This window comes from Lissotriton helveticus, chromosome 5_1, assembly GCF_964261635.1.
Source record: "Lissotriton helveticus chromosome 5_1, aLisHel1.1, whole genome shotgun sequence".
NCBI lineage: Eukaryota > Metazoa > Chordata > Amphibia > Caudata > Salamandridae > Lissotriton > Lissotriton helveticus.
Genome location: NC_136065.1, coordinates 142993042 through 143012853, shown reverse-complemented (window position 1 = coordinate 143012853; position 19812 = coordinate 142993042). Strand labels below are relative to the sequence as shown.

At 47.2% G+C, this 19812-nt stretch overlaps 1 protein-coding gene across 6 annotated transcripts in view; it reads left to right on the top strand.

The window, feature by feature from the left end:
• Positions 1–19812, top strand: part of SEC16A (SEC16 homolog A, endoplasmic reticulum export factor) — a 421944-nt gene that overhangs the window by 289360 nt on the left and 112772 nt on the right. For all 6 annotated transcript variants that reach the window (XM_078641918.1, XM_078641921.1, XM_078641919.1 and 3 more), the window contains one exon: positions 14260–14430. In XM_078641918.1, coding sequence (XP_078498044.1) covers positions 14260–14430 — 171 coding nt within the window. The remainder of the gene's footprint in view (positions 1–14259; positions 14431–19812) is intronic.

The window sequence follows — 19812 nt, the reverse complement described above, 5'->3', positions numbered from 1 at the left end:
TGCAGACAGATTTCTAGGGTCAGGGCCGATCCCTTTCAAGGCCCTAGTTTTGGACACACCAGTGTCGGTGCACTTCATATCTTTGTTTCTGGTGTGGAAAGTCATGGAAAGTTACTGACGTTTGCGCGCCAAGGTGGCGCCTATATGAGTGATCGTCACTTCAGAGATCGACGATGCTGCGCGTAGTCAACCAGCATGCAGTGGGTACTGCTCTTTAAAAATGTTCCAGTTCCAGTCTGACGCCTGGGGAAATTCAAAGGTAAGGAATGTGTGGCTAGATATTGGCAGCAAGAGCTCATAAGCTGCCGTTATATGCTCCATCACTCCTCTTGGGACACTAACCAGCTCTCTCTGTGACAAAGGAGGCAGGTGGAATCAAGGTGTTTGAACAGGTGTGCATAGAAAAGATGAAGGATGTCTACCCAGATGGGAAATTCCTGACTCCAGCAGACCTAGGTTTCCTCCAAAACATAATGCCACTATTCACATACATATATAATCGCCTTCGATCGGCCATGCAGACATATACCCATCATTCCCGAGTGAGCTTCCCACGCTTTGCACACTATAGGTGCTGTTGATCGTCCCTACACAACATCATTTGGTCACCACACTGTATTATTCAGCAGAAGAAGATAGACCACAGACACCGATACTAGCGCTCGACCAATGGAGCTCCTCCTTAGGCCCTCAATTAACACTGGAGGAATGGGGATTTTGTTGCAATTTAACGGGGATGTTATCATCAAACTGTTATCTACTCATCATTCAATTCACAAATATACAGCAAATGTATTACACGCCTACAAATATGGGCTAAGAGATAACAATTGTCAGAGGTCCTGGAAGGAGGGAGCAGATTTTCAACATTTGGCAGGAAAATGTGAATGTGTATTGGATAGGTGTAGCACATGACTTAAGGACCATGACGTCGGATAAGGTAATAAGTACCCCACATATATGTTTGTTGGGGATGGTTCACAAGCTGAAACCTGGAGTATGCACATTTCTAGCAATAGCGCTATTACTAGCCAAACGTAGAGTATCGCTGTACTGGGGAAAAAGATCTGCACATAAACATGAACACTGGTGATATGATATGCTGTATTGCAAAACAAATCTGGAGGCTTATGCTGAAGAATTATCACAATACAGTCCCTGTGCTAAAAGATATCTGGGGTACTCTGGAGTATTTGAGAGAGACTTCTGCAACTGATCATGATGACACTTAAATGTACATTAGCATCTGAGTAATATGGAGGAACGTATTGACAGTCGAAGATGTACTGTAATAATGGCAAATGCTGTCGGCAAACTTTTGTTTGTTATTCTTATGATTGTCAGACTTTAATACAAATGTAATTAAAAAATATATATTGTCTCTACCAGATAAGGCGTTACCTAAGGTAAGTAACTTGTTTATTAGTAGCTGCTCAACCCATCACCAGTATCTTGTTTTTACAAATTTATTATGTAGAAATAATAAAAAAAGACACGTATTAACTCTGGACATGCTTTTAAAAAAATATTTCTTTATTAGGTTTACATTTTCAACTCCTCACAGTACATATAACCAATACCTCCATAAAGAAGCCTCAACAACTGAATCAGAGTGTCCATTCGATTAACAGTTTTGAGGCGGTATCCCCATCTGTGGGTCTGGAACAGGCCCTCCCCCTCGGTGGTCACCCCAATACCACATGTCCGCGGCTAAGGCAGGATAGTGTGTGTCACCGGGGCAACAGAGATAATTCAGGTGCATATAGCTATAGTAAACCAACTACTTATGTGACCCCATACTGACTCCTTACTTTCATGAAATGTCCCACTAAGGTCTCCTTTTCCTGGGAATGTCCCCTGCGTCTGGACATGCTTCATGTGCTCTTTTGATGTGCCCTGATGATGTATCATTGTGGCTCCTGTTCCTAATAATCAACAGATCAAAAAGCCCAAGTGGCATGCCGTCAGAAGTGTTCCACTGTAACCCATTTTGTTTTTTGTGCAGAGCCTCACTGGACAATATGAAAGGCCTGGCACATTTGTTTGCAGTTTTGGTCTTACCTATTGGCATCAGGCAGTGCCTGAGAGGCTGGTTTGAAAAGTCAGAGTGTGGGGCATTTTCTTGGATGCCTGGGCCTGTTTTATGGTCTGATGGGCCGATCTTTGCTGTTGGTTTCCCTGATATTAAAATAAACATTGCCTGCAGGCAAGATCAGATACACAGATTGTAAAAATAAGTAAATAGTGTGTCGAATAAAAAACTGTGCCAAATTAAAAATAAGTGCCGTAGCTATCCAATTCACTAATAGGGACCACTTTTATTTTGGTGCCTAGGGCTATTTTCTATCCCAGTCTGACCCTGCTCATTGACATATCAGCCAGGATCCTGTAACTGGCTGTGTCCAAGCATAGACAGCCTTTTTGACATGCTAACATTTTGGGACAGCTCGTGTTTCTCAAGACTTCCAGGACTTTACTTGACTTTGTATTCTGGCATTCCTAATTGTCCAAATTGTGTGATTCTGCACATTAGCTCTTTGCTCTGCCAAAATTGGAAGTACTTATATTCCAGCTATGGAAATATGCTCTGCCAAGCTGTGAAGGAGAAAGACTGCTGGCTGAGTGGTGAAGGACCTCCACCACTTCCAGAGTGCAACTTTGTCTGACTTTTGCCTTCATTAATTGATCAGATTTTTAAAATTCCCGCTGAAATTACTCTGACACAATCCTTTCTACAGGGTGTCCTCCCACATACCTTTCATGGGAATTTACATCATGCTGCAGGGATTGACTCATGATAATTAATTTTCCATAGTCCTTTGCACAAGCAAAACAAACATATAAGATTTTCAAATAACCTGGAAAAAGCGCTTTCCTCTTCAGGAACTCTGTCCCCTGTGCTCCAGTTCAGCCCAATCTATTATGCATAGCAAAGGAGCTCATGAGTCTGACTGAGATCACCTCTTGGAAAGGTCCAGGGATACCAGAGCCATGTAGGTTACCAAACTGCAGTTTTGCAGATTCGTGTCCACTGATCTGTCCTTGCGGGTTTGTCATATAATCCATTGAAACCAAAGCCTGGTATTGGTTGGTCATTAATAGATCAGAATAAGCTCGAAGTGTCATAAGCATGTTAGCCACTTAACCTACTCTCAGGCACCCGTCATTATTTATTTCAAAGTAGCTAGGTCAACTTATACAGCAGATTTGTTCCTTGTAGTCTACCAGTTTGTAGAATTTGAGTTTCATTTAGTGCACTATCCCTGACGTCTATACAGCGAACTATGGTTACATTATCTATACCATTATATGAAACAAGCACTCTATAGATTGGCTGGTTGTCCTGTGCAGGTAAACTGCTATATAATAATTATTCTTCCCAGTCTCATAATGGTGTCATTATGGCAACTGATTAGTGGGGTTTGTAAGTATCTTATTGTTTGGCACTGGGCTGGCTATTATATTGAACATTTAACAAATTGTGCCTAAAATTAATGTGTGTCCGTCCCGTAACTGGTGCCATGTAAAGCGCTCTGATACCTGATTCGGTTCGAGTCTAGCTAGCGCTATATAAAACTCTGCAAAAAAAGAAAATTGTAGATTTCCTAGCTCAGTGTCAGACCCACTGGGAGCACAGGTCTACACAAGCATATGTTGGTAGAAAGATAAAATCGATATTTTTGGGGGGATGGAATTTTTTCATTGGCATTTGAGTTGTATCACAATTTTATTTCACAAAAGCATAAATGACATAGATTTCAAACTCCTCCTTTCACACCACTTCTCTTATCACATTTCTGCTTATCCCATGTTACTCCTCATTAATCAGTTTTATCCTGTATGCCATTTTAACTTTCATAAACTCTCCCTCCCTCCCAGCCTCCCTTCCCTAAAATCTTCAGACAAAGGTGCAGAAAGGAGGGATCAGCATTTTTGCTAGCACACCAAGCCACAGATTTGTCCTAAAAGAAGGTGTATTCTGTGTTCAGTTGAGGCATGCCTAGCTGCCAGAACAACATCACAGATTTCAGCATTGAGATCAAAAACTGTCAACTGCTGCCAATCAAACTGCATGCATGAAATCAGAGCATGCGCAAATTCGGTTGCGGGACCCTACCCTGTGACAGTAGATCCCCCCCCCCCCCATAGGAGCAGCCTGATGGGAGGGCGATGCTCATTCTCAGGAGTCCGGGATACCATATTCTCTGTGCCCAGAGCCAAGGGAATGGCTTGGGCTCGGTTGTGCCTGATCTTTGAGAACTGTGTGCAAGAGTGATATCGGCAGAAAGGCGAACAGAAACTTGAGGTTCGAGGCATGTGGGCTGCTAAATTCATATCTTTTGCATAGATCGCCGCCTAGTGTTGGGTCCGGATGATCGCACATTGTTGTCCTGGAAGAGTCTTCGAAGTATCCTGAGATAGGTGGCTCCTCCCCTGGACTACAGTGCGCATGGGCATCGGCTCCATCCCCAGATTGTTTTTTTCCGCCATTGGGTTCTGATGCGGTCTCGACGTCTGTCGGAACCGAGAAAACTTACTTCTTTAAGGCCAAAAGGCCTTCGTTACCTACGTCGGTATTGTTTGCGTACGGTCTCGAGTTTCTCCCGTCTCTTTGAGGCGGAATCTGCGGAGTCGAGTTACTCTTCGGACATCGAGGCCTTCTCATCGCAGCAAGACCACGACTTTTTCAACATGGACCGGAGCCCGTTTAAATACTGTCCCGTCCGTGGGTCCAAATACCCACATATCGACGTGCACCCGGTCTGCAATAAATGCCTCTCGCCGGACCATAACGAGGAGAACTGCATGGCCTGCTCCAAGTTCAGGTCGAAGAAAACGCTCAAGCTTCGGCGCGCGGTGCGCCTCGAGGCCCAGCGGGCGGCCCCGGCACCCGATAACATCTTCGGCCCTGAAGAAGAGAGCCTAAGCCATCATCTTCAAATCTCACCACCTGCGACGGAGGTCGAGGCCGATCCCGAAGAAGACGACGGGGTCATGGAACAAGACCTTGAATACGTCGACGAGGTAGGGGACGACGAAGAAGTTTATGGGGCCGCGGAAGATAGCTCAGGGGATGAGCTATGCCCCGAAAGTTACACGGATCGGGCTCAGGTCACGGGATCGCCACTCGGCCTTACCCAAGACCCTGCACCGCAAGCCACGGCCCCGCCTTCTGGCCCGGCCACGGACATACCTGCGGGGGCTACGCAGCCCGTATCGAAACCGAAACTGAAACCATCGGTATCGACTGCACCTAAAATGGCCGACGCCAAATCGAAACCGAAACTACCGGATTCGAGTGCACCTAAGATGGCGGACGTTCCATCTAAAACACCGAAGCCTGCTACCTCATCGGCTCCGTCGACCTCCGGGCCACCAAAGTCGAAGAAGACTGTCGACTCAACAGTGCCGAAGTTATCGGCGGGGGATGCGTCCTCAAAGAAGGTCGTCCGTCAAGGGTCGACCGGGGCGGCGCAGGCGAAGTCCGCAAAAGTCGTCGACAAACATTCGGTGCCGACAGGGGCACCGTTAGACGGACGCATGGTCGAGGCGGAGTCTACGAAATCCCTCGGATCCAAGAGCGGAGGCTCGACTCATAGGTCCAAGGACTCCGTGTCTAAAGCTGCGGCATCGACGTCTAAGCCCCCAAAAGAGCCCCAGAAAGTCGGGGGCGGCGGCCCGTTGGCGGCCTCCTCGTCGGCGCCAGGTGCCTCGGCGAGTGGCGCATCACAAATCGCTAGTTCACTGCAACGGATTCGTGAGACGGCTACTGCGACGTCGGCTTCCGTGCCGTCGCACCAGAAGCCGCTAGACGTGACTGCAAAGCCTACTGCCAAGCTTTTATACATTCTGCCGCCGAAGGAAGCCCCGAAAGCCTTTGCACCAAAGACGGCGCCAAAGACATCAGAATCTTCCACGTCTGGCGGACTATCGGGTCGACAACACGACTCAGGAGAAGAATCTGAGCGTTATATCGACGCGGACACTGGCAAGTTGACCCTTTATAAGCGGAAAATCACTTCCCAGCCAGTGGACTCCTATGTTATTCCACTAAAAAAGAAAAGGCCTACACAGGACATTCCTGCCCTGGTTGAACCTATCCAGCCTCCGCCTAGGAGAAGTCCAACACCTTCCCCCGACCACTCTGGGGGAGAGGAGGAGGGACTAGATGACCAGTACAGTTTCCCCATCAATGACCCTGATGCACAACAGGATTCCTATGATGACACCGGTGACCAGGGAAACCAACCAGTGGGGCAAGACCCACAGCTTTTCAGTGCACGGGCATCCCCAACAGAGGATTCTGCAGGATTTCATGCACTAATCGAACGGGCAGCTGCTAATCATGACGTGGACATGCATGCTGACCCAGTGGAGGAAGATTTTCTATTTGACACCTTTTCTGTCTCTGAAAGAACAGTCAAGACACTTCCTATGCTCAAAGGGGTCCTTAAACATGCTGCAGAGATCTTTAAGGAGCCTACCAGAGCGAGAGTGGTCAACCCACGCATCGAGAAGAAATACAGGCCGGCACCTGCAGACCCAGCATATATTCGGGGACAGTTGCCTCTTGACTCTCTTGTGGTCGCAAATGCCCGCAAACGGGCGAACTCCCAAACGACTGGTGAAGCTCCTCCCCCAGACAAGGAGTCTAAAGTGCTTGAGGCAGGGGGCAAAAGAATAGCTGCGCAGGCTGCCAATTTCTGGCGTATAGCAAACACACAAGCGCTATTGGCACGTTATGATCGGGCGCATTACGACACCCTAGAGCAACTTTTACAACACCTGCCTACGCAGTTTCAAGAGGGTACCAAACTGCTCATAGAGGAGGGAAAAACTCATCTCCAACGCAGCAATAAAGTGTGCACTTGATGCCGCAGACACGGCAGCTAGGGCTCTTAACACTAGCGTCATGCTAAGACGACAAGCGTGGCTACGCATATCAGGGTTTAAACCAGACATTCAAACGACCATACTCAACCAGCCCGTCAATCCTGATAGACTGTTTGGTCCTGATGTTGACACCACCCTCGAAAAGATTAAGAAGGACAACGAAACAGCTAGGTCTATGGGGGCCCTTCAGTCACAACAATGCCGGGGCAACACTTTTCGTCGCTCAGGTGCACGTGGGGTTACCCGAGGACAGATGGGTCAACAATCACAGTTCACTAGAGGTGGAGCACAGTCCTCGTACCCCAAGCAGAATAAAGGGGGTTATCGAGGAAACAGCACCAGGGGACGTGGCAGAGGAAACAACAACTCCCGTTCCTCTGCCCCAAACAAACAGTGACTCTCTGTCACTGCCCCCCGACCATTTAACACCTGTCGGGGGGAGACTCCAGCAGTTCCTGCCAGTCTGGACAAACATCACCACAGACAGGTGGGTAAGACAACTTGTCCAGTACGGTTATTGTCTAGAGTTAACGTCCACTCCACCCAACATTCCACCAAGGCAACGACCTATTTCCGCAGAGCACTTGCACTTATTGCAGCAAGAAGTAGTGGTGATGCTGCAAAAAGGCGCAATCGAGCTCGTGCCAGTGGAGGAGGAAGGCACAGGGGTCTATTCCCTGTACTTCCTTATTCCAAAGAAGGACGGATCCCTCAGACCCATTCTAGATCTGCGCCCCCTCAACCTGTATATACTGTCAGAACATTTCCATATGCTTACACTGCAACAGATTCTTCCCTTGCTGAACCAAGGGGACTTCCTAGCAACCTTAGACCTCAAGGATGCTTATTTCCACATACCACTACACCCGTCCCACAGAAAGTATCTCAGGTTCACTATCCAAGGCAGGCATTATCAGTTCAAAGTCCTACCCTTCGGAGTGACCACCGCCCCCAGAGTGTTTACCAAGTGTCTGGCGACGGTAGCGGCGCACCTCAGGAGGCAGAACATACATGTCTACCCCTACCTAGACGACTGGCTAGTTCAAGCCAAGTCAGAACAACAGTGCGCCGCGGACATGTCGACCACCATTCACCTCCTTCACAATCTGGGCTTCTCGTTGAACTACCCAAAGTCGCACCTTCAACCAGCACATGTGCGGCAGTTTCTGGGTGCGACAATAAATACCCTGACTGCTATGGCTCAGCCAAACAAGGTCAGGATAGACAGCATACAGTCTCTAATCCAAAGGTTCAGACCGCAACACTCGCTTCCAGCGCGAGTGTTCATGCAGTTGATAGGCATGATGGCCTCCTGCATCTTCATAGTCCCTCACGCAAGGTTACATATGCGTCCGCTCCAGGAGTGCTTAGCAAATCAGTGGACACAGGCTCGGGGACAATTGACAGACCTAGTGTTGGTTACCGGTCGGGCGTACAACTCTCTGCATTGGTGGAATCCACACAACCTTTGCAAGGGCCGACCGTTCCAGGAGCCAGTGCCACAGATTATCCTGACAACGGACGCATCTCTCCAGGGATGGGGAGCTCATGTGCTCACTTACACAGTGCAGGGACTATGGACGACGCAGCAACAGAAGATGCACATCAACTATCTAGAACTGATGGCAATCTTCATGGCGCTCAAGTCCTTCAATGTACATCTGTGCAACAAAGTAGTGTTAGTCCGGACGGACAACATGACAGCGATGTACTACATTCAAAAACAGGGAGGCACCCACTCGCCACAGCTGTCTCATCTGGCTCAGAGCATGTGGAAGTGGGCCATTCAAAGGAACATTTTCCTCATGGCAGAACACCTCCCGGGCAAGGACAATCAGATGGCGGATCTGCTCAGCAGATACAGCCATCAAATGCACGAGTGGGAGCTACATCCATCAGTACTCCGCCCGTACTTCCAGCAGTGGGGTCATCCAGAGATAGACCTGCTTGCCACAAGGGAAAACGCAAAATGCCAACACTTTGCCGCCAGGTTCCCTCACCCACAGTCGCAGGGGAATGCGATATGGATGAACTGGTCGGGCAGATTTGCGTACGCTTTTCCACCAGCACCTCTAATACCGCTGGTGGCAAGAAAGCTAAGGCAGCACTCGATGACACTCATCCTAGTTGCTCCAACGTGGGCACGCCAACCATGGTACACCACGTTTCTGGAACTCTCAGTGGTGCCGCATCAAAGGCTGCGCCTAACACCCAGGCTCTTGACGCAGAACCATGGAGACATTCAGCACCCAGATCCGCAACAGCTCAACCTGGCGATCTGGCTCCTGAAGTCCTAGAGTTTGGCTACCTTCACCTACCTCCAGAATGCATGGACATCATCAAGGAGGCAAGGAAGCCCACTACCAGAGCATGCTATGCTGCAAAATGGAAGCGATTCGTCCTTCACTGTACAGCCAATAACATAAACCCGCTAGATGCATCTATCCCTAACATCATTTGCTATCTGTTACATCTTTACAAGTGCAATCTAGCGTACACTTCCATTCGGATCCATCTATCCGCCATAGCAGCTTATCTTCAGATCAGGCAACATCTCTCTGTCTTCAGAGTGCCTGCCATTAAAGCCTTCCTTGAAGGTCTGAAACGAGTCATTCCCCCAAGAACACCGCCAGCTCCGGTGTGGAACCTCAATGTGGTCCTCACCAGGCTGATGGGCCCACCTTTTGAGCCACTGCACTCGTGTGAACTCCAGTTCCTAACATGGAAAGTGGCTTTCCTTATTGCTATTACGTCACTAAGACGTGTCAGTGAGCTGCAAGCGCTCACAATCCAGGAGCCGTTCATACAAATTCATCCAAATAGGGTGGTACTACGCACTAACCCCAAATTCCTTCCGAAGGTGGTGTCACAGTTTCATCTCAACCAAATGCCCGCATTCTTCCAAAACCCACAAACGGTGGCGGAAAGAATGCTCCATACTTTGGACGTTAGGAGGGCGTTGATGTACTATATTGACAGGACACAACACTTTAGGAAAACAAAACAACTTTTTGTTGCCTTCTCGCCACAGCACAAAGGCAACCCTATTTCCAAAGCAGGAATAGCCAGGTGGATTGTTAAGTGCATCCAAATCTGTTATCAAAAAGCTAAACGTACCTTAACAATACCCCCAAGGGCGCACTCCACACGCAAATTGGGGGCATCCATGGCTTTCCTGGGGAACATTCCTTTGGAAGACATTTGCAGAGCAGCCACATGGGTTACACCGCATACCTTTACAAAACACTACTGTGTTGATGTGCATTCCAAGCAGCAAGCAGCTGTAGGACAGGCTGTTCTCAAGACACTTTTTCAGGTTTCTGCAGCTGGCGCGGGCAACCGCCGCTAATGGAGGGACTGCTATATATTCTATGCAAAAGATATGAATTTAGCAGCCCACATGCCTCGAACTGAATATGCTACTTACCAGTATGCATGTGTTCTTGGCATGTAGGGCTGCTAACATTCATATCGCCCACCCTCCTCCCCGGTGCCTGTCGCAGCTGCAGATATACTCTTGCATTCAATCATTAGCACGGACATCCTTTACACTTTTCACTCCATCTCTGCCACAATGGCTAAAAACAATCTGGGGATGGAGCCGATGCCCATGCGCACTGTAGTCCAGGAGAGGAGCCACCTATCTCAGGATACTTCGAAGACTCTTCCAGGACAACAATGTGCGATCATCCGGACCCAACACTAGGCGGCGATCTATGCAAAAGATATGAATGTTAGCAGCCCTACATGCCAAGAACAGATGCATACTGGTAAGTAGCATATTCATTCCACTCGAGACTATAGCATCTTCGTGTCTCCTTGCAAACTCCAGTGCCCAGAAGGGCTGACATTACGAGTTCTCAGCTGTAGCAAATGAATCTAACCAAGGTTTTTCCCAATCGCTGAAGAGACGTTGCACCACCTTCGGATGGAGACACCATTCGTGATCCACTAGGAATTGACGGGTGAGTTTGTCTGCTCCTGCTTTCAGCGAACCTGCCAGATGTTCATCCACCAGGAATATGTCCTGACATTCCAGCCATGTTCAGAGGCACAGGGCCTCCAAGTGGCGGTGGTGTTGTCTGTGAACATCTGAACCAGCCTTTACTTTATAGAAGGAAGACAGGCTTTCAATACCAGCCAAATCACTCTCAACAGGTTGATGTGGAGAAGAGTCCTCTGATCTCCCCCTCTCTTAGATGGCTGCCCCAGGATGTAGAAGACCTTGAAGTCCGACGCCTCGGAGTCTGTCTCACTGAAATTTAGGATAGTGCCTAAATCATTGGAATCATAGCCTGAATATCCAGGATTAAACGCTCTGGAGGATAAGCCTGAAACTACACTGTGTCCAGACTGGCTCAGATAAAAAGGAACATATGAGAGGGTGTCAAGTGTGACTTTGGCACGTTGATAGTGAATCTCAGTGAATGCAGGAGGTCCGCTGTAGTCTGTAGCTGGAAGACCCCTGCCTGGGGTGAGCCTGCCTTAAACAGCCATCTGTCATGGCACTGGCAAGACTGGAACCCCTGAGCTCCACAGATGTGCTGCAACCACTGCCATCACTTTTGTGAACATCTGAACGGCCAAAAAGGAGCACAGTGACCTGAAAATGCTTGTGGCCCCCGGTGAACAGAAGGCAACGTCTGTTGGCAGGTACGACGGGGATTTAAAAGTAGGTGTCTTGCAAGTCCAGCGTTATCATCCAGGATCCAGGGCGGACAGAACCTGAGCCAACATCATTATCTTGAATTTCTCTTTCAGAAAGAAGTTGAAGGCGCAGATCTAAAATAGGGCAGAGGCCAATGCCCTTCTTGGGCACCAGAAAGTAGCGGGAATAGCAATCACAGCTGACTTCTGCTACTGGCACCTTCTTAACGACTCCTTTGACCAAAAGAGCCTGCACTTTCTTACCTCTGGCTGTGTGTCCCCCTAGGCTTTTTGTTTCCATGCCTAGAAAAGGACTGAGGAACCTGTGGCCCTTGGTGGCTGTGCAGGAATGGACATGGTTAGTAGCCCCAACTATAGTCCCAGAAGGGGCGAAAGGCAGAATGGGGTTGACGTGGGTCCATGGTCTGGCTGTCCTTAAAAAGCTTCAGAAAAGGCTGCCTATCGCCAGAGAGGTCTGTGCCACCGAAGAGCATGTCCATAAGTTATGCCTGGACATCCCCCAAAAAGGTAGTAGATCTCAGCCAGACATGGCATCTGAATGCAACTGACGACGCAATTGCTCTGTCTAGCAAGTCTGTTGTATCCAGTCAGCAGCAAATTGTGAGTTGTGCTGCTTCCCTGCCATTGGCAATAGCCTGGGTCCATATCACTCAGGCTTCCTCCGAGACCAAGGGCAGCATTTTCACATCTGAATCCCAAACTATGGGGGTATATCGGCCTGAGAGGCCTGTGGTGTTAACCAACCGCAATGCAATGCTCGTGTAAGAGAACACCCTCTGGTCAAATGTATCCAACCTCTTGGATTTCTTATCAGGTGGTGTGGTACCAAACATACCAGGATTCACTTAGGAGATGGAGTCCTGGGCAACCAGATTATCCAGAGTGGGTTGCTGAGTGAGGAAAGCTGGGTCCCCCGGAGCGGGCCGAGGGCGGCAGGCAGTTGTCCTGCTCATAGAATCCCCTGTGAATGGCTTGAACAATGCCTCAAGTAGGACATCTGTGACTGCTTCATTAAAAGGAAGGAGAGGTTCTGTGGGGGCGACACTGAGCTGAATCAGGTTTGTCAAGATGCTTGTCTTGACTGCCACTGAGTGAAACTTAAGTTCCAGAACCTTAGCTAACCTCCTCACCACCATGGCAAATGAAGCCCCTTTCTCCATAGCCACACCAAGAGGAGAGACTAGGCCAGTGTCTGGGGAGGGGTCCAGTTCCTCATGCCACTTGTCTTCGGGCTCTTCTATGGGGTTCTGATAGCCATAAGGACCCTCAGATCCTTCCTAATTCTACTCCTCACAGAACTTGCTGAACAAAATAGATCCTGGCTCAGACTTGGAAGGTCGAGTTCCGGCCAGCGCTGGAGTTTAGGTCTGGCAATGCTGATCCTAGTGTGTATCTGATGATGGGATCGGCGTCCGTGGTGCTAGGAAAATCTTTGGTTACTCCTGGTTTCTTACTGACCTTAAAGCAAATTATATGTGCCAAGTTTTGGGAAACTGAAACAATATATAAAGAGACCATTTCATCATGCAAGAGGCATTAACATTAAGTATAAGTGAGAATGCACTAACATTTCATGTGCTGTAAAATATATAGAGAAACACAAAGCAAATGCCTACTTGCTAAGAAAGCTGAATGTATGCTGCATATGAGGGCACACAAATCGCTCCATCCATTCTGACCCGAAACTTCTTGAGTGACTTTGACACTGATGAAGTTCCTCTTCCTGTTAGACTGCTTTAAAGGAAAAATACCCATAAAATAGCTATTTATTGAGAACACAAATGAACAGAGGATATCCAGTGTAACAGCGTAATGAGCAGTGCCGGCTCTAATGCTGAAAGCACATATAATTTGAAAATGTTAGTTTTTACAAGCTTGGAGCTACACCTCGTGCTTAAATGGTTGCATCGGAGTACTTTCCCCAGGACATTTTTTAAGGGATCTATCTCAGTCCTCTCTGTCTCACTCACCCTTAAGGTTCTCAATAAATCAGGCAGACCTGGCAGCGTACCTGGCCTAGAAACCAAGTCCACGCTAGCTCACAAAGAGCACCAGAAAATATACTGCTAAATCCGAAGCCATACACATCTCATATATCTTCAAGCAAGATGCATCCTGTCAAGCTGAGCCAGGCCCAACTGTTGTCCGCCTGTTGGCTGATCCTGTCACCCTTCTAAATGAAGTTCTAGAATGCTACCACATTCAACTCCCAAATAATTAAATACAAGTTCTCAAAGATATTGTTTGTAAATGCCTTACTTAACTTTGGGAACTGAAGCAAGGTAAAGCATATTTTTACAGTCTTGGGTCATTTAAACCCATGTACAGTTATTTTAAATGTGTAATTAGACATTTCCTTTTATTCTAGTAATTATCTTTTGAGCGACTGATTTATAAATCAGTGTGTTCTCCTGTTTATTAGTAAGGTAAATGTAGTTCATTAACTAGTGATGAAATGCACAACAAATACACTTCAGCATAACGCTAAACACAGTCAAGCTCAAAAGTATGTAGCATTCAGTTTCTAATAGTTTGTCTTTAAATGTATGACTTTAGATATTGAACTATAGTGTATGCTTAGCATGTTAGTGAATAAGGCTTTACAGTGATCTTTCAAAGTGCAGCAGTTTGTAAGATGCATGCAGTTTTCATTGACCTATGGATTCTGCTTTGTCATTCATGTTTTTTGGGGTGCAGGTGTATGGTGGACGATCTCGAACAACGTCTGAATCATCCACGCACTCCATGGGGTCAGGCAGGCGCAATTCAGCTTCAAAACAGCCATCTCCACCCCCCATTCCTGAAGTTGACACAAGCCAGAAGCAAGGGACTAGCAAAGGTTCCAAAGTAGAATCGTCTTCTCAAAGGGTAAGCCCCCCTGTAACATTGTTTGAACCCTTTTAGATGAATATCTTCAAATATTTCCCTTTTTCATAGCAAAAATGTAATATTTTTAGCTGCTAATTGGCACATTGCTTTTAGTATTGGTCTAGGTCAACATATTTCCATTTTATGCACTATACCTAACAAGTATGAAAGTGGTTTTATTCCCTTCTAGGATCAATGTAAGGAAATGCCTCTTTTTGTATGGTCACCCCATGTTTTTTCAAATGATGCAGCTGGTGTTTCGACTCGTAGTACACTGAAGCAATGCTAATCTGACCTCACCTCAATGTCATTGCCCTGGCCCTAAAGTGTATACAGAATTGGCTGTACCCAATTAGAAATGGCCAACTTACCTGTAAATCCCTAGTATATGGTCACCCAAGGCATGTACGTTAAAGGGGTTACCCCAGGGCTTGCAGCACTGTGTGTGCCGCCCTGGAGCTCCCCCAAGTCAAATGTATGCAACTAAGGCATGGAATCTGCTCCCAATTACAATTAAAAACAGCCCATCGCTGCTCTCCTTCCGGAAAGAGATTAAGACATGGCTTTTCACCTCTGGCCTTTGAAGGACAGATAGGTCACACTAGGGAGGAGGGCTGCCCCATTGTGTAAGCAGAAAGGCTGGCATGGGGAGACGAGCGGGAAAACCAGTTGCCAAACCAGTTTTCCCAGGGCGTGTAGCCCTGAGGAAGCCAAATCACAGGAGTGAGCTAGGGAGGTCTGAACACTCAGAGGGGTCTCCATCTTGGCATTGGGCAGAATGGTGCATCCTGGGATAGGCAGATTCCATACTTCTCAGGAAGTAGTCACTAGCTGGGAGGGAACTTGCTAGCCCATTGGCTACCAACTGCATCCTGCCTTGGGGGCATTTTCCGAGCATGAAAGGGGCACCCCTGACACCCAGACCTCCGATCTCAACCGACCTGGAAGGAGGCCTGCCTGCTGCACGAGGGAGCAGCAAAGAGTGGCTGCACCATCAAAGACTGCACCTGCTGCACTAGCAAAGAGCGGGTCTGTGCCTGCCATGTCCTGCTCAATTAAAGCTGTTTCTAGAGCCCACTCAAGCCAGAAGACTCCAAGGGCCAGCTGACTGGCCTCCTGTTTGCATCACAAGGACGCAACAGCCGAAAAAGCGTGCTGGGGCAAGTTGGTAGCCCAAAGTCTTCAAGCTGCTACCACTGCGCAGCACCAAGAACTCACAAAAAGAGTTGCATCTGAGTTCTCTGAGCCCGGGAGTGCTGTCGGAGAGCTGGCGAGTTTTGCAGCGTGTTTATTTTCTGGATTCACATGCTGTGCATTATTCTTCCATCTAGTGGTTGGGTCCGGAATTGTAGTATTTCTTCTTCTTCTTTTTTTTTTGTTGGTGGGCGTTGACGTATCACAATTTGGTGTCCTTGTGTGACTTCGACGTGCTTCCTCCGGAAGCTCCCACCTTTGCTCACCATAAGCTCCCACCTTTGCTCACCATAAGCTCCCACCTTTGCTCACCATCTTCAGGTTCTTTTTTTCAGTCGTTGGGTCTGGATCAATACGGAAGGAGCTCCCAAGATTGGAGAGAAGAAGCGATGAAAATAAAGGAAAAACAAAAACACTGGTAGGACTTTTTTCGACTTTCAACCCAAGACGACTGGAGTTCGACAAAGGGCCGAAAAACAAGATCTTCGTTGACTATCGGAAAATGCGCATGCAGGGGGCTCCCTGTGCGCTGTAATTTACAAGACACCTTTCAAGTTTTGCAAGAACTGTCACCACAAGTATGCACAGAACGATCAACACCCGGTCTGCAACCTGTGCCTGCCGCTGGATCATCAGAACAACGGCTATAACGCCTGCTCCGTCTTACCCCCGAAGACGTTGAGGGTGAGAGAAAAGCAGCGACGAGCCAACTAAAACATGCAAGGCCAAGGACCACCGCCTTCACTGCGAGACCTGGGCCGCTCCAGTGAGGAGGAAGATGACGTTGCCAAAGGGCCAGAGGGTGACTAGGACAGATGTTTTGGTCATGGAGGTTGAGAAGAAGACTTCGAAGGAGGTAAGAGTCATCGACCTCAAAAAAAACTAGAAGAGTTTCGAAAATCAGACTCTAGACCACCAAAGGCAGCCTCGGCATCGAAGCATTCTGCGACCGCAGCTGCATCCAAACAAAAACACACCGTAGGGTTCTTGGATAAGGATTCCGGAAAGGCAAAGGTCCTCGAAAAGACAAAGACGTCGAAAGACAGTCTGGAAAACGACGCTTCGGCATCTAAAAAAAGAGAGGCTCAAACAAGTGTCGACGACCGGTTCGGCGCCAACAGACGAAAAATGGAAAGCCGAAAATTAAACACACACGGCCGAGAGAGGAAAAGGTTCGAAGCCGAAATGGCTAATGTTTTGCTACGTAAAAAAAGACTTCGACGAAAGCTTGAAGCAATTCAAGATACCGCCAAAAGCAAAAAATGCGGAAGGCGAAAAGGTCGTCTAAGAACTAATACCGCCGACAACCCCTGAGTCGATCAAAGCATAAGAGGAAGAACCAGTCTTCTTTGGAGTAGACGTCTAGGAAGACAAACAGACATATGCAGAATCGGCGGTCTCTGAGAATCAAGACCTCCAATGGCAAGATCTCAACCCCAAATCACCTGAGGAGGCTCTGGAAACATATCCTTCAAGGCCATCACCCCCAGATGACATTGGCATGTATAATCTGGTGATTAAAAAAGCTGCTGAAACTTATGGGATTCAACTGGAGGAACAAAAACCACAGTCATGTTTTTTTATTAGAGAGACAGATGCCTTCACAATCCAGAAATCAATTCCTCCCAATGCTGCCAAGTGTGCTAGACCAAGGTAAAGAGGCATTCAAAGTGCCTGCTGTATGCAAGGCTATTACACCAAGACCAGAAAAGAAATATAAGCACTCATGTAAGGATCCTATATACATTAGGGGATCTGTGCCAGCTGACACTATTATTACTTCAACAGCCAGGGAAAGAGCAAATGTACCAACTACAGTGGGACCACCTCCAGACAAAGAAAGCAAGAGGATGGACCTGGTAGGAAGCAAGGTGGAAAGAAGTGCACGAATCAGTGGCGCATAGCCAATTCAAATGCATTGTTGAACAGATATGCTTATCAACATTGGGAGAAGGTAGGAGAATTGTTAAGAAATCTACCTGAACAATTCCAAAAAATAGCTAGCCACCTGGTGAAAGAGGGGAAAAACATTGCAAATACATGTTTAAAATCAGCCCTAGGTGCTGCTAAAACATCAAGCAGACAAATGATGATTGGTATCACAGAAAGGAGGAACGCAAGGCTTGGAATCTCAGGCTTCAAGCCAGCAAAGAAACATCATTAACTCACCATTCAATGGGGAGCAATTGTTTGGAAGTGTGGTTGATGAAAAGCTCAATCAATTAAAAAAGGATAACGAAACTGCAAGGTCCATGGGGGCTCTACATTTCAGAGGCATGCGTAGAGGCACACCATCATGGAGACCATGGAGATCATGGAGACCAGCGGGGAGAGGTACACACCACCTACTACCTCACATCAAGTTTACCAACAAATGTACCAAGCTGGAAATCAGGGTCCACAACAGGGACAGCAGCAGAGCTGGCAATACCAAGGAAGAGCAGCCTTTCGAGTCCCCGTGGCAGAGGTCAGCCACAAAGAGGTGGACAACAAACCTCTACTAAGTGACTGCACTCACAAAAAGGTACACTCACGAACAACATCAGTAAGGGTACACACAGAAAAGCAAGATATAGAAAGACAAAAACAAACCAGTTTAAAGTTCCCCCAACATACCACACCAGTAGGAGGCAGACTAAGCGTTTTCCTGCAAAAATGGATGGAAATAACCTCAGACAAATTAATTTTAAGCATAATACAGTACAGTTACTGCATAAAGTTAATGAAACAACCTCCAAACAGGAGGTTAAAGCAAAAGAGACATTCAAAAGAAGAATTATCACACCTAGCCAAAGAGGTGCAGGAACTACGGGGAAAACATGCAATAGAGCACATCCAGCACAGAGAAAAGAACAACGGAGTATATTCAACAAACTTCTTAATTCTAAAAGTGGACAAAACATTACAGCCAATATTAGACCTAAGGTTTCTAAACAAATTTATAAAAACACAAAGATTCAAAATGACTACACTGCAAGAAGTGCTACCTCAATTGCAAAAAGGAGATTACATGGCAACAATAGACTTACAAGATGCGTATTTACACATCCCAATGGACAAGAGGCTGTTAAGATTTGTCGTGTACCAAAACAGTACCAATTCAAAGTACTCGCTTTCGGACTAAAATCAGCACCAAGAGCATTTACAAAGTGCCTAGCAGCAGTAGCAGCACATCTCAGAAGGCAGGGATTCATGTTTCCCACTACTTGGTTGACTGGTTAGTAAGCGCAAACTCTTACAGTATGCAAACAGCATATAGAACAAGTGATGGAGACACTAGTTCAGCTGGGCTTCTCCATACATTGGGAAAAATCATCAATAGAACCAGAACTCATAAAGGTGTTCTTAGGCGCTGAGATAAATACAGTGTTAGGGAGAGCATTCCCAAGCGAGAAAAGGAGATCAGCCCTATTGAAGGAGACTCATCTATACCAGAGGGGGCATCATCTGACAGTCAGGACCGTGGAAAAAGTACTAGGAATGATGGCCTCATGCATTCATTCAATTCCCAACATTCGTCTACACATGAGACCATTTCAGGAATGGACTGACACAGTGGTCCCAGGCAACAGGGAGTTGGGAGGATCTAGTGGTTATCACAAAGTTCATCAAAAGATGGCATGGTGGAACAAAACAAACATAGCACACGGGAGAATTTTCAAACCGCCAACTCCAACAGTGACCATAATAACAGATGCGTCCCTAATAGGATGGGGAGCACACACGAACAACCTCGAAGTAAGGGAATTGTGGACACAGCAGGATGCAGTGAAACACATCAATATCTTGGAGCTCAAAACAGTATTCGTAGTCTTAAAACAATGTTTTACGTAAACGGAATTGACATTATAGCAATGTCTACCAGGAAAAGACAATATAGAAGTTGACAGACTGAGCAGACAAACATCATCCCACGAGTGGGAACTAAATCAAACAGAAGTGCAAAGGATGTTCACGAAATGGGGGACACCACAAATAGACCTATTTGCAACACCCCACAATGCCAAATGGCAAAACTTCTCATCCAGGCGACCTTGCAGTCAGTCCCTAGGGAATGCGCAATGGTCAGGGATATTTGTTTACGCTTTTCCCCCTAACTACTGAACAAAGTGATCAGCAAATGCAGGATCAGCAAAATGACAATGATACTCATTGCACCACAGTGGGCCAGACAAACTTTGTTCTCGG